Here is a 12,984-nt window from a genome sequence, read left to right as displayed (position 1 = left end):
ACGACTATTATTATTATTATTATTATTATGACATTTTTTAGTTTTTACAAAGATTGTTAATATTTAGATCTGTGGAATCTTTCATTGTAACCGTAAGTGTACAAATAGTTAAGTCTTCATATAAATATATTGATTTATTTATCATATTAACAGTCTTAATATTGTTACGATGGGATAATAATTATAATGAACTACTTTTGAGACTGAAAGTCAAAAAGGTGAAAAAGAAAGAGACAGAATACAGAAGTGAAAGGCATTCATTCCAGGGGAGCAATACGTATACCTAAAAAACCTCACCAGAAAAGACAAAAAAATCTATTAAATATATAGCATATTATGAATATAAATATATATATAAAATTGTGTGTGGAAAAACTTTTTTGGTAAAATAAAATATATTCTATGAATGTGTAAAACTGAGATCTATGTGCATACTGTTAGCAGTTTTGACTGCAGCATATTATTTTCATGTTTATTTGTAATTTTGTATGCATGATTCATACCTAATATATGATATATTCATAATGCTCTGCTTTTTGGCTTTGTGTGCATCGCGTTTATGTGCTCATGCGGATGGATTTGGGATGACGAGGGTCAAAAGGAAGGTCATCATCAAGACCCAGAAAACTAGAAAGGGATCTACACCACACTTTATACACACATATTTACATAATAAACAGACATTTATCCTCTAATTAAGTAATTTTTTACCAGTCTACAACTATGGGAAGTGCAAAATGTCTATCCAAGAGGACGGCTGTACACCACCTGGTAATCATCGCCAGTGACATCCCTGAGACATATTATGCCCCTTTTTACAATATGTAATATAAGATGTAATATAATCCACAGATCATTTATTATATCATTTTGAAAATGCCTATTTTGAGTGGAAGCAGAAACACGCTGTTTTTCGGGCCTGTCTCTTTAAATGCAAATGAGCTGCTACTCCCCGCCCCCTTTTCAGAATAGAGCTGCGCCATTACAGCTTGTACTTGCTAAAAACATCTGCTTTGGTTCTGATTATAATGTTTATCGCGCTGAAATCATGCGTTTTAAACCATATGAGTTTAAACTTCTGATATAAGGTTTTCTGAGAGCACACATCCGAAGCACACAGAACAGTTAGCATGTTTTGCTCAAACTTTCGCCATGGCATTAGAGCTGGTACACCGCTGTCGCTTGTGAAATCAAAATGATGGCACCGTGGGTGGAAATGTACAGATTAAGGGGCAGTAATATTATAATGAGATCCCTTTCCAACGTCACCAAGGGAGCGAAATCCGACACGCTCGTTTTCTCAGACGCTTGCAGAAAAAGGCTTCCCAAAACAAAGTTACTGGGTTAATCTTTTTCACATTTCCTTTGTTGGTAGATGCACCAGGGACCTGATTATAGCACTTAAAACCTGGAAAAGTCAGATTTTCATGATATGTCACCTTTAAAGGGCACCGCCACCTACATAGTTGGCTTTTCAGAAAACTCATAAGTGACTATTTGAAATGTTTTAATAGACAACAACTCATTAAGCTTCTAATGTGAAGCATACATTCCTTGACATTAGCATTTAGCTAATGAAGCAATACTCAGCATATAAGCATAAAACGTACACAAATACACAAATTAGATTGATAGAATGATATATATATATATTTGTAATCCGTATTTCCCAGGATTCTGGCATCACCTGCTCTGGAAAGGCTGCCTTTGAATTTGGCCAGAATGAAGTATCTAAAAAGGCCTTAAAAATACTGTCTAGGTAGACAGCCAAACACCCAAGCCTTCAGGAGACGCACACACACGAATAGAGTAATTAGAAAGAAAGCAACACATTATTGCCTGCGTCTAGCTCAAGGGAAGGACATGACTGAAAGAGACAATTCTCCAGAGTGTCACGTTCACTTTTATTTATATATATATTTTTAAAAAATGCTGTCTGAGGGGCCTCATTTGTGCGTGCGTGTCCATCCACTCCTACACAGATATTTAGTCCTAGGCGCCCTTACTGTACATACCTTTCAGAGAAGTGTCAGGCAATTAAAATTCACCTGCGCGTCTGTTCAAGAGAGCTGTCATCAATCTGAGTTACAGTTTGAATCCGCACCAACAGTGTTCCTGTCCAAACCACATGCATACAAAACACAAACAGCAGCAATACACATCTAAAGAAGTAGTTCAGGATCAAGCTCTACCACACACATCACACTAACACAATAATAATAATTATAAAAAATAGTTGTACTTTTTTTTTTACTATCATATACTAATAAAACTAGTATTTTTTCACAGAAAAACACTGACAACACAAAATTTGGTCACTAAGTTAATAAATTTCATGCATCCACACCAATGGGTGTCAGTATAAAGATACCCCAAGACCAAGGGACGAAGAAGAGCCAGTAAAATGTGAGTTTGTTTGCAAGTTACTGGCTGCATCTGAAATTGTATATTTTCCTACTGCATAGTAGGTGAAAAACAGTATGTGAACAGAGTAGCATGTCCGAATTCACAGTATTCATAAAATAGCAGGCAAAAAGTCCCCAGATTACCTACTATTCGGAAGTGTGCTTCCAGTGGACTCCCACAAGGCCATAGGAGAGGATTTGTGAATGGCAGTGAAGTGATGCAACTTCAGGTCACATGACAATGACCAGACGAATGTAGTACATTCATACTACACACATTTATAGAGCATAGTAATTCAAAAGTCGTACCTACTCAGAAAGCATGCAATTTTGGATGCAGCTGTTTTGTCATCGTTGTTGTTGTTGTTTAGTAGCTTTTAGTTAATATATGTGTCCAAAATTCCATGCTGTCTGAGAAGGTACTACTGTACATTTGATTAGAAATTAACTTCGGGAACATTAAAAAGGTTTGTTCATAGTACTGCGGTGATGACATTTTTTGTCCAACCTAGAAGTTAGCATCACCATAGTTCCTTCAACAAAAGAATAGTTTGCAAGAGCGTGATAATACAAAACAGTGAGGCTATAAAAGCAGACTAGTGAATAGATTTGTTTACCTGTTCAGCATGATGACGTTTAATATTCCTGATAACCTCTGTAGTCCCATTTAGCCACTTGCTAGCAATCTCCTTTTTTAAGACACATCACTGATGTATTTTATGTCATAGAATAAAACATGAAAATATCTTGGCTTGTGTTCACCACAGACCTTATTTTAGGCATTTAAACAAAAACTTATTGACTTCAGGACATGGGACCAGAAGTGCTAAAATGCTAACTCATTTCTGGGTTTGGCCTACAAAAACATGTCTATTTACAACTCCTTTCCCATGGCCTCATTGATAGTAAATTGTCCATAGTATGCATATATCAAAATTTGGGCGGAAGTAGTAGGTAATTTGGGGTTTATTAATGCAAAAAAAAAAATCAGATGCACTACTAATAATTTCACCTAATATACAGGTGCATCTCAAAACAAATTTTTTTTGTAACATTTCAAAAAGTGAAACTTTTATTTAAAAGCAAATGCAAACATATCAAGATATATATTGAATATCGTAACAAATTTTACAATATCGAGATATAAAATGTTTTTATATATCACCCAGCCCTAGCACTCAGTACTTGGTCGGGGCTCCTTTAGCATAAACTCCAGCATCAGCCTGTGGCACTGCTGAGGTCAGGCATATTGGCTGGCCAATCAAGCACAGTAATATCATGGTCAGCAAACAACTTGGAAGTGGTTTTGGCACTGTGGGCAGGTGCTAATGTTCTGCTGGAAAAGGAAATCAGCATCTCTATAAAGCTTGTCAGCAGATGGAAGCATAAAGTACTCCAAAATCTCCTGGTAGACAACTGCATTGACACTGGACTTGATAAAAACACAATGGACCAACACCAGCAGACGTCAAGGCACCCAAATAATCACTGACTTCGGAAAGCTTGCCCTGTTGCTTGTGCACCTTTTCCTACCCAATTTCTTCCTTCCAGTCAACTTTGCATTTAATATGCTTTGATACAGCACTCTGTGAACAGCCACCCCTTTCAGTAATGACCTTCTGTGACTTCCCTCTTTGTGGAGGGTGTCAATGATTATCTTCTGGACCATTGCCAAGTCAGCAGTCTACCCCATTATTGAAGTTTCAAAGAACAAGAGAGACCTGGAATTTATACTGTAGGGAAGGGATGATCATTTAATGAAACTCAAATGTAAATATTCTGATATTTTGAGATACTGGATTTTTGACTTTCATGAGCTGCAAGCTCTTATCAAAATTAAACAAAAAACTTTTGAAATGTTTTACTTTACATGTAATGAATCTGGAATATGTGAAAGTTTAACTTTTTGAAATAAGTTACAAAAAAAAAAGAACTTTTTCACGATATTCTAATTTTTTCAGATGCACCTGTATAGGGAAGTAGGCCTTTTCAGACATGTCTATTATCTTTTAAGGTCATCTATATCGTGTGTACATATATGCATCTATATGTTCTCCTAAAAGTTGACAAAGTTAGCTTTTAGCAGATTGACACATTTAAAGTTTACCGTCTTTCTCTTTTAGAAAACCAGACCAAAAATATTTATGACTCATCCTGAATCATTAATGTTTACAAATTTATATCCAATAATATATTCTTTAGAATAAAATGTCCTTCCTACTAATACTACCTGCTTTTGACTAGCATTAGCAAGTAGCAAATAATGATTCATAACTGTGACGTAAACTAGAGGCTACTAGCTATTTAAAGAAATACGTCGTCACAAGAAAACTACACTCGTCAAGCATTTTCTTGAGGTCTTTAGGATCAGGTATCTCATGCGTCGGAATACCGGTAGCGATCATTAGCAGGCTGAAGGTGTGTGAACTGTAAGCGCAGAGTTTTCAGAGGTCAAAACAACAAGGGCAGAGTTTAAAGATAGGCCGAACATAAACAAGCTGTAACTCATCAGAAGATTAAGTTGCCATGTGGCCTGCAGATTTATCTAGGTCACACTGAAGGTAAAGACACCTGATATGTAACCAAAGCTGAACTGAAGTAGAACATCCACGCCATACTGGTGTCAGTCAATGTGTAGGTGTAAATGAAACTAGTTATACCGATGGTCTTTATTTTACGAGAGGCTTGGGTGGCTCTGTAAAAGAGAGGAACCGCACTTCTAATCCATGTTTGTGTTGCTTACGTCCTCTGGAGCGCGATTGGCCACGCTCTAAATTTAGAGGAAGCAGAAGGGAGGAAATGAGATGAGTGGGATGAACAGGGAGATTGAAATCTGGAAGGAGGTCAAAAAAGAAAATGACGTGTTTCTGTGTGACAGAAAGAAACAAGGTATAAAGGCAAGGTGGTTGATGTTTTATTCTTTATGATAAATTTGCATTAATTCAAGTCAGGAGAGGAATCACTTTCACTCGATGATTGGCACACACAGTAATGCATATCAAGTGAGCATGCCAAACATCCGAAACGGATGGATGGAAATAGGCAATAGAATCTTGGCTTTGGCATGGATGTCATTTCACATATCTGACAAATACTGAAGTGCATATGTAGTCTGCACATTTACAAGTGCTCCAATGCAGGAGAGATCGACAGCAGACAAAACACGATTTAGCATAAGAATCAAAGCATACACATATTTGCACCACTCTTTTTTATGAACAAGGTATTGATATCACACTTTGACTTAAGAACTTTGAAGTCAAAAATTATACAACTAAAAAACTACACCTGATAATAATATAATATAATATAATATAATATAATATAATATAATATAATATAATATAATATAATATAATATACAAGCAGAGAATAGATGGATATTATATTATGTTATGTTATATTATATTATATTATATTATATCAATCCATCCATTTTCTCCATCATATAATATAATATAATATGCACAAAATTAAAATATCAAAATATTTACTTAAAATTCACTAAGAAAATATTTGAATACAAAAATGTGCAATTTTTATTCAGTCAGACAATAAAAGATTTAGAATAAGATTCAATGCATACACAGATCTTTACCACTCTTTATTTATAAATATGCTCTAATATCACACTTTGTTATAATGCATTTGTTAACAGCCATGTGTACAGTAAGACCTTTGAAGTCAAAATTTATAAAACTAAAATACTACACCTGAGAGGATATATAATATAATATAATATTATATTATATTATATTATATTATATCATGCACAAAATTAAAATATTTATTTAAAATTCACTCACAAATATTTGAATACAAAAATGTGCAATTTCCATTCAGTCAGTAGTAAAAATCATGAAATTAGTCAGAACCAAAACCAGAAATGGAGCATAGCGATAGTTCTGGCAGGCCATGTTAGTCAAGCTCGCATCAGCTGACACTCAGCTGATCCACGTCTACCTATAGGATCACGACACCAATCATAATTCCCTTTATTAGGTCCCTTCAGTTATTATTCAGCAGCTATCGCTTCACTCAGGAATTAATCACCCACCTACATCCCCAGCTCCTCCTCTCGTCCAGTCAGCACTTGGCAGTGAATATATCGAGTCAGACCACTGAATCATGTTGTTAAAATAATCACGTAGAACATTAATGGTATCTGCTACATTTATCATTGAAGTTGGTTCTGTTCTGTTACCCTAGGTGGGGTATTCTGCTCTCCCTGCTCCTATCCATGCTAGGCTGCGTGGATGGGCAGGGAGTGTTTGCCCAGAACAGAACCATTCCCCCAACCTAAAATGTATGCTAATCGTAAGTTATATTGACGATAGTGGTCCTGACAGAACTGATTATATTAATAACAGAACTACCAGAAAGACAGAAAACATTGCTTAAATGGGAAGAATTAGTCCCTTTGCCAAGGGAAAAAACACTGAAAGGCAAATTATCTGTTGAAAAATCCCAGAGTACATCATTGTGGTGCTGGATGTCACTGCAGACTTGCAAAAATACTTTCATCAAAACATTCTTTTGTTTAATAAAAAGGTCACATTAACAGGCTAAAAATAAATAAATAAAACGCTCAAAGTTTGACTTTTAAACCAGCGCCTTCCTAGTTCGGATTGTTGCATAATCTAGCCCAACTCAGTAGGAAAGCTATTTCTGTCATGCACCAGAGGCAGCCAACAATGAAAGTTTCTCATTATTATGATCTGCTTTCCTCTAACACTTTCAGTAACTGATTCTAGATCAGCATCAGTGTCAGCATTCATAATGGGAAGCCGCAGGAGCAGCAGCAGCAGCAGCAGCAGCAGACGTTGGGGCTTTTAATTAATGCTTTTGATTTCAGTTCGTCTCTTGCTGTCATCAAGCGACCACCTCCAGATGAAGAGGGCTGGTCAGAAGCGGAGATGAATCAACTGGGCTTTTCACTGGTGCTGTCAGCTGCCAGACTAAAACCACGGATAAAACCCAAAACCAGATTTTCATTAGAACTGGAAGCACCATCATGTAACTGAAGTTCCTTTTCAAAAACTAAACTGCCCTCTTTCTGAAGATTTGACAACATATTTCCACAGTTAAAACCAACACCTATCTTTTTCAAAAATATCAATTTCTCAGTATGTATACTTTTGCAATTCAGCCAGTACATTTGAATTTGTGTTCCTGTGAATAATCATCACTTTATTCGTTATTTATTTACAATACTGCAGTTTTCTCCAAAAATAAATCAAATCAAATAAATTGAGTGATCATGTTTTTCAAATATGCAATTCCACACCGTTAATAAACAGTCAGTGTCGGCCAGGAACAGAATAAATTCACTCATGTATCTCAAGCAGCTTTGTTATGGATTTCAAGTGGTTCTCTTATTTCCCCCAGTGACTAGACATGAAGCCTGTTTTCCACATCACAAAGAAGAAAAGATTCATATGTTTTTTGGATGTACTTTAGTGCCAAGACCAAATCAAAGCTTGAAAATGTCTGCATAAACATAAACATAAAAGCATAAATAAGCTACATTTCTGTTACCTACAACTTCAATGGAAACCGAATGATGCCCATAATGACATTTATACCACAATTATATTTATGCCATAACTACAGTATGGATTCCAACATTATAGTCCTAGATACTAAATATTATAAGTTTTCCTCAATTATACCTCAATTCTCATAAAAGGTTAAATATAACAGTATTCAGAACCTCAACCTAAAGTCAACCAAAATATACAGCATCAAGTTTAACTAGGACATATCAGTTAAAAACTTTAAAATAACAAAAGGTATAGTTCAACCAATAATTAAATATTGCACGAGTTTCCCAAAAAAGTGCTATTATGTTAAAGTTATGAGCTTATTATTTTAGGCATTCCATCCTAATGATACATGTACTCTACCAAAATGTCTGGCCCACTTCTGTTACATTCCCAACAGCATCCTCTCTAGTGCCAACTTTTGCACAGTATAATCACATTGCCAACCATTGGTTTTATATATATACCCAGATTCACCAGGATGTACTGTTGTTGTCTGTTCCACTTTATCAAGAGGATTCCGTGCAAATCTGAATGAGAAGTGCACTTCAGCCCCCACACCACTAGATGTCACTGTTTTTCTTAGGTAAGCACTTTTGCCAAGGACTGTATGGAAGAGCAAGGACCAAGAACAAGACCCCGGCGACAATGACCAGAGCCCCAGCACAGCCCACACACGTCACTGACCATGACATTTCATGATGTAGAGGTATGGATTGGTCACTTGCTAAGAAAGACAGCACTGATTGGTGGAAAACTATGAGGCAGAGGAAGATTAAGACACCTGTGGAGAGACAGAGAGGAAAAAAAGAATACCATCAGATGTATACAAACTTATGTTGCTTGGCTTTTATTAGCAATATGGAATTAAGGGAATTGTCTTTTCTGAATGACCCTGCAGCATTTGTGTTAGCATACATTGTTTGGCTAGTTCTGCTTTTGAAAAAATAAATAAATAAATCTTGGCCTTAATGTTATTACTCCAAATTTATATATATTTTTTGTAACTTTGTGAAATTTCCTAGAAATTTCTACACCGTTTTTTTTGTTTTACATGTGTTTAGCATAAATGACTGTGATAGGAGTGAAACAACTCTGAAATATGTATTTTAAAGAAACAGACAACCCATAATAATATTAAAATCAGGGAATACACTAATGTTCAATGCTCGTGGTCAGTATGAGTTTTTTAAATTATTATTATTAACCTTTTTCAGCAATGATGTATTAAATAGATCAAAAGTGACATAGTAAAGATGTTTATAATGCTAAAAAAAAATTAAAAGCTAAACAAATGCTGTACTTTAGAAATGAAATGCATCATGGTTTCCACAAAAAATATTAAGCACAACTGTTTTTAACACTGATAATAAGAAATGTTTCTTGAGAAGCAAATCATCATATTAGAATGATTTCTGAAGCACCATGTGACACTGAAGGATAACAGTAATAAATTACATTTCAAAATATATATTTTAATTTTAACAATGTTACAATATTGCTGTTTAACTGTATTTCTGATCAAATAAATGCAGCCCTGGTGAGCATATGACACTTCTTACTGACCCCAGACTTTTAAACAGTAGTGTATGAAGATTCCAAAGAATGAACTCATTTTGGATAAAAGCATCATGTAAAATGCATTTGTAATATTTAGTTTAGAGGTGTTAGCCAATGGCATATAATGTTACCTGACAGTATGAAGCAAACTGCGGCTGGCTTCAAGAAGAACTGAACACCTTTGCTTACTGCCATGATAACGCAGATAGCTCCCATTACCATCAGGAAAAGACTAATGATAGCAAACATGGCCGACACTACTGTTAGATCTGATGGGAGAAGAGGAGTCTTAACAAATAGCAGTAATATGATGGCATAATGCACACGTACTGAGCTGAATTAACATTTAGAACATGTTTTGCTTTAAAGGTACACTCTGTAAGGCTTGGTTTACATTTACTTCTTTGTTCCAGTTTTCTTAGACTTTATATTGACATGGATGCATAAATATTTATTCATTTCTGTGACTTCATACTTCTTTTTGTCTTTAAACTGTATTTAGCAATACATTTTTTTTTTTTTCAGATTCAATACCAACTTTGTGTTGTTGTTGTTTTTAGGCGGTTTGCCATCATGAATGGGCCATTAGCACTTGGATGAATGTTTTTTTCTGTGGCTGTCAATTTCAAGATACTCGTGTGCAGTAAGAGTACATCATTTTATTGACATTTCTTAAAAGTGAAAATCATTAACCTTTTAATTAGTACAGTATTACTGAGTGCACCTTTAAATGTGTTTATACTGGTAATGTTCTTCAGAAAATGTGCTTACAATTTACAATAATGTTCCATTAGTTGAGAATGTAGAGCAATAAATTTGTTCAAGTATTTATTCATAATAGTTAATAAAAAATACTGTTCATTGTTAGTTCATGTTAGCTCAGGTCCATTAAATGATATTAACAGATACAACTTTTAATAATGTGTTAGTAAATATTGGAATGATCACTTCAGAAATTAAATGTTTACATATAGATTTCATTGTTGGTTCATGTTAGGCAATGTTAACAAATAGAACCTTACTGTAAAATGTTACCAAAAGCTGGTACAAAACTGGTGCAAAACACCTCAAGAATCTTTCTCTGTAGGAAATGTAATGTTTAATTTCTTCATTTATTGAAATATGTTCCATACCACCCTCATATTTTCTTAAAACTACACCGTAAAATGTGGTTGCTGGAATTTTACCGTAAAAAATACCGTAGCAACGTTTTAGGTTTTACGGTTTTAACTTAAATTTACAGTTCAATACCATAATTTCAATAACTGATATAATGTTAATATACCAACCTATTGAAGTACTGAAATTTGTTTTGTACCTTTGTAATACACTGATAACCACCAAATGCAGGTGGCGATGAGAAAGTCACATGATGAACCAAAGCCCATCACAAGCAGCTTTTAAATAATAACATTTATAGAAGGTAACATTTCCCACAAACACTAAACACCATCATGGTAACACACTTGAAACTGAAATAATGCAATAAACATTCATTTAACAACATTAGGTGTAACACACAACCCTAATATAAAAAAAACTGATAAGAAAAAACTAAGAAGAAACATAGTTATTTCAACAAAAAAACATCAAATTGGACATGTAATGCAGTGAATTCTGGGAATGTCAATTTACAGTTATTCACTGTAAATTATACGGTCTTTTTCACTTCCAAAAATGGTATACTACCGTACAATTACATGTAATGTCCAATACAGTTTTTCACCGTATATAGTAGGGGAATTTACCGTTAACCATTTAACAGGCTTTTACTGTAGCATTTTTACAGTCTTTTACCATTAAATTCACGGTCATTTTTTACATGGATATATATATATATCTATATATCTCTTAGGGAATTATATTGCGCCACAAACACTTTTGAAGACATTTTGAATAGAGTCAATCACTGATTCCATTTTAGAGTTTTAAAGCAAACTTTAAAAAACCTTACAGGGGTTTGGCTCTTTTAAAGTATTTCAACTTGTTACTTGCCATGAAAATAGCCAAGGAAGCTGGCATGGCATTAAATCTCCAATCAACCAATCATTTCTTCATTTTATTTTATTTCCATCATATTATTATTCATGCTATTTGTTGCTGCTCATACACCATCTAGGCTACCTATCATGTTTTGGTGAAAAATGCATATATGGGGTCAGCACTCAGTGACGACCCAAAGAAAGACACATTAGTGCTACGGATCTAAAGATAGAGAGGAGGATGTGGAATGACTCACCCTTTTCTGGCGTTTTCTGAAATAGGACAATGTTCTCTCCAGTGGTGTAGAACTTAAAGAAGGTGCAATTGGATTCTATAATGGGATCGAAAAAAGTGATGTTATTCTGACAGATTATTCAGAATTCTCCTGCTCCAGTTTTTTTTTGTTACAATAGCATGTAAGTGCTATTGCACTTACCTCCATGTAAGTGCAAAGGCCCACAGATCTCCTGCTTTGGGTCCATATCTGATACCCAGAATGTCTTGGTACAGCATTTCCATAAGCCATAATGTGCCACCAGACAAGTCTGATTGTTGTAGAAGCTCTTGGATGGTTTAAGCTCCACCCAGAACTCTGTTCCCACCCCGAGCACAGTAAGCATGATGCCGGTTACAGCCATGAACAAAGTCAGCTTGATTTTGCCCTCTTGGCTTTCGCTAACTCCAACTCCAGAACTGGAGTGCGTTCTGTTTCGGCGTTTACGTCCACCGCCTCGTGATCCCAAAAACCCTTCCAGCCCACCGGAAGGTTGGTGCACCCCAGCCGATGGATTCACCGTCCTTACCTCTTCATCCTGCACGATGAACGTGGACCACATGATTGATTTGTAGCTTCAGAGATCCAGACAAATTAATGAGAGGCTTATTTTTAAAGGACATTTAAGTCTTCTTAGATGTTTGAGGTCAAAATAATCATATGGGAGGGCAAACAAAGACAGTTAGTTCTGGAGATGTCTGAGTTAGATTGATCCAGCGTGATTAATCTGGGCCAGTCTAATGTGTTTCTAATGTAGGCTTCGTCAGAAGAAGATGTGGTTGAGGATGTTAATAATGGAGGCGTTAAGGCCAGCTGAAGGATGCTGGGAGCTGTAGGACAGGGAAAGGCATTGCCCATTCATACAAAGAGTGCTGACACTGAATGCTAATACAGCTTGAAGATGTGAATGATGAGATGATGAAGTCAGGGGTTGGTCAGGTTGGTTACTCTAAAAAAATCAAGAACATGATGAAACAGTGAATCAAACTTAAGCACAGTTTTATGGAGGAAAATGTTTAACATGAGTAGAATTGGGTATCACCAAATATGCTACCATGTATGTCTCAAGACGTATGTCATAATTCAGTTTATTGCGGCATCATAATTTGATCAATTGGGCCAGTAAATTTTGAAATCAATCATTTGAATATAAGATATTTAATGTTTTTGTTGATGTTGTTTTTGCACATTTTATAATGGTGTGGTGTCTTTAGAGTGT

At 35.4% G+C, this 12,984-nt stretch overlaps 1 protein-coding gene across 2 annotated transcripts in view; it reads right to left on the bottom strand.

The window, feature by feature from the left end:
• Window positions 1-8,234: 8,234 nt before the first annotated feature.
• LOC107693285 (voltage-dependent calcium channel gamma-6 subunit-like) overlaps window positions 8,235-12,984 on the bottom strand; it is a 6,260-nt gene continuing 1,510 nt past the window's right edge. For both annotated transcript variants that reach the window (XM_016492600.1, XM_016492601.1), the window contains exons 2-5: window positions 11,928-12,714; window positions 11,748-11,822; window positions 9,640-9,777; window positions 8,235-8,732 (exon numbers count right to left, since the gene is read on the bottom strand). In XM_016492600.1, the coding sequence (XP_016348086.1) occupies window positions 8,512-8,732; window positions 9,640-9,777; window positions 11,748-11,822; window positions 11,928-12,327 (834 nt within the window). In that variant the 5' untranslated portion in view covers window positions 12,328-12,714 and the 3' untranslated portion in view covers window positions 8,235-8,511. The remainder of the gene's footprint in view (window positions 8,733-9,639; window positions 9,778-11,747; window positions 11,823-11,927; window positions 12,715-12,984) is intronic.

Source organism: Sinocyclocheilus anshuiensis, unplaced genomic scaffold (assembly GCF_001515605.1).
Source record: "Sinocyclocheilus anshuiensis isolate Anshui unplaced genomic scaffold, SAMN03320099.WGS_v1.1 scaffold566, whole genome shotgun sequence".
Lineage (NCBI taxonomy): Eukaryota > Metazoa > Chordata > Actinopteri > Cypriniformes > Cyprinidae > Sinocyclocheilus > Sinocyclocheilus anshuiensis.
The sequence above is the reverse complement of the archived record's forward strand: the minus strand, read 5'-3'. Positions and strand labels throughout refer to the sequence as shown.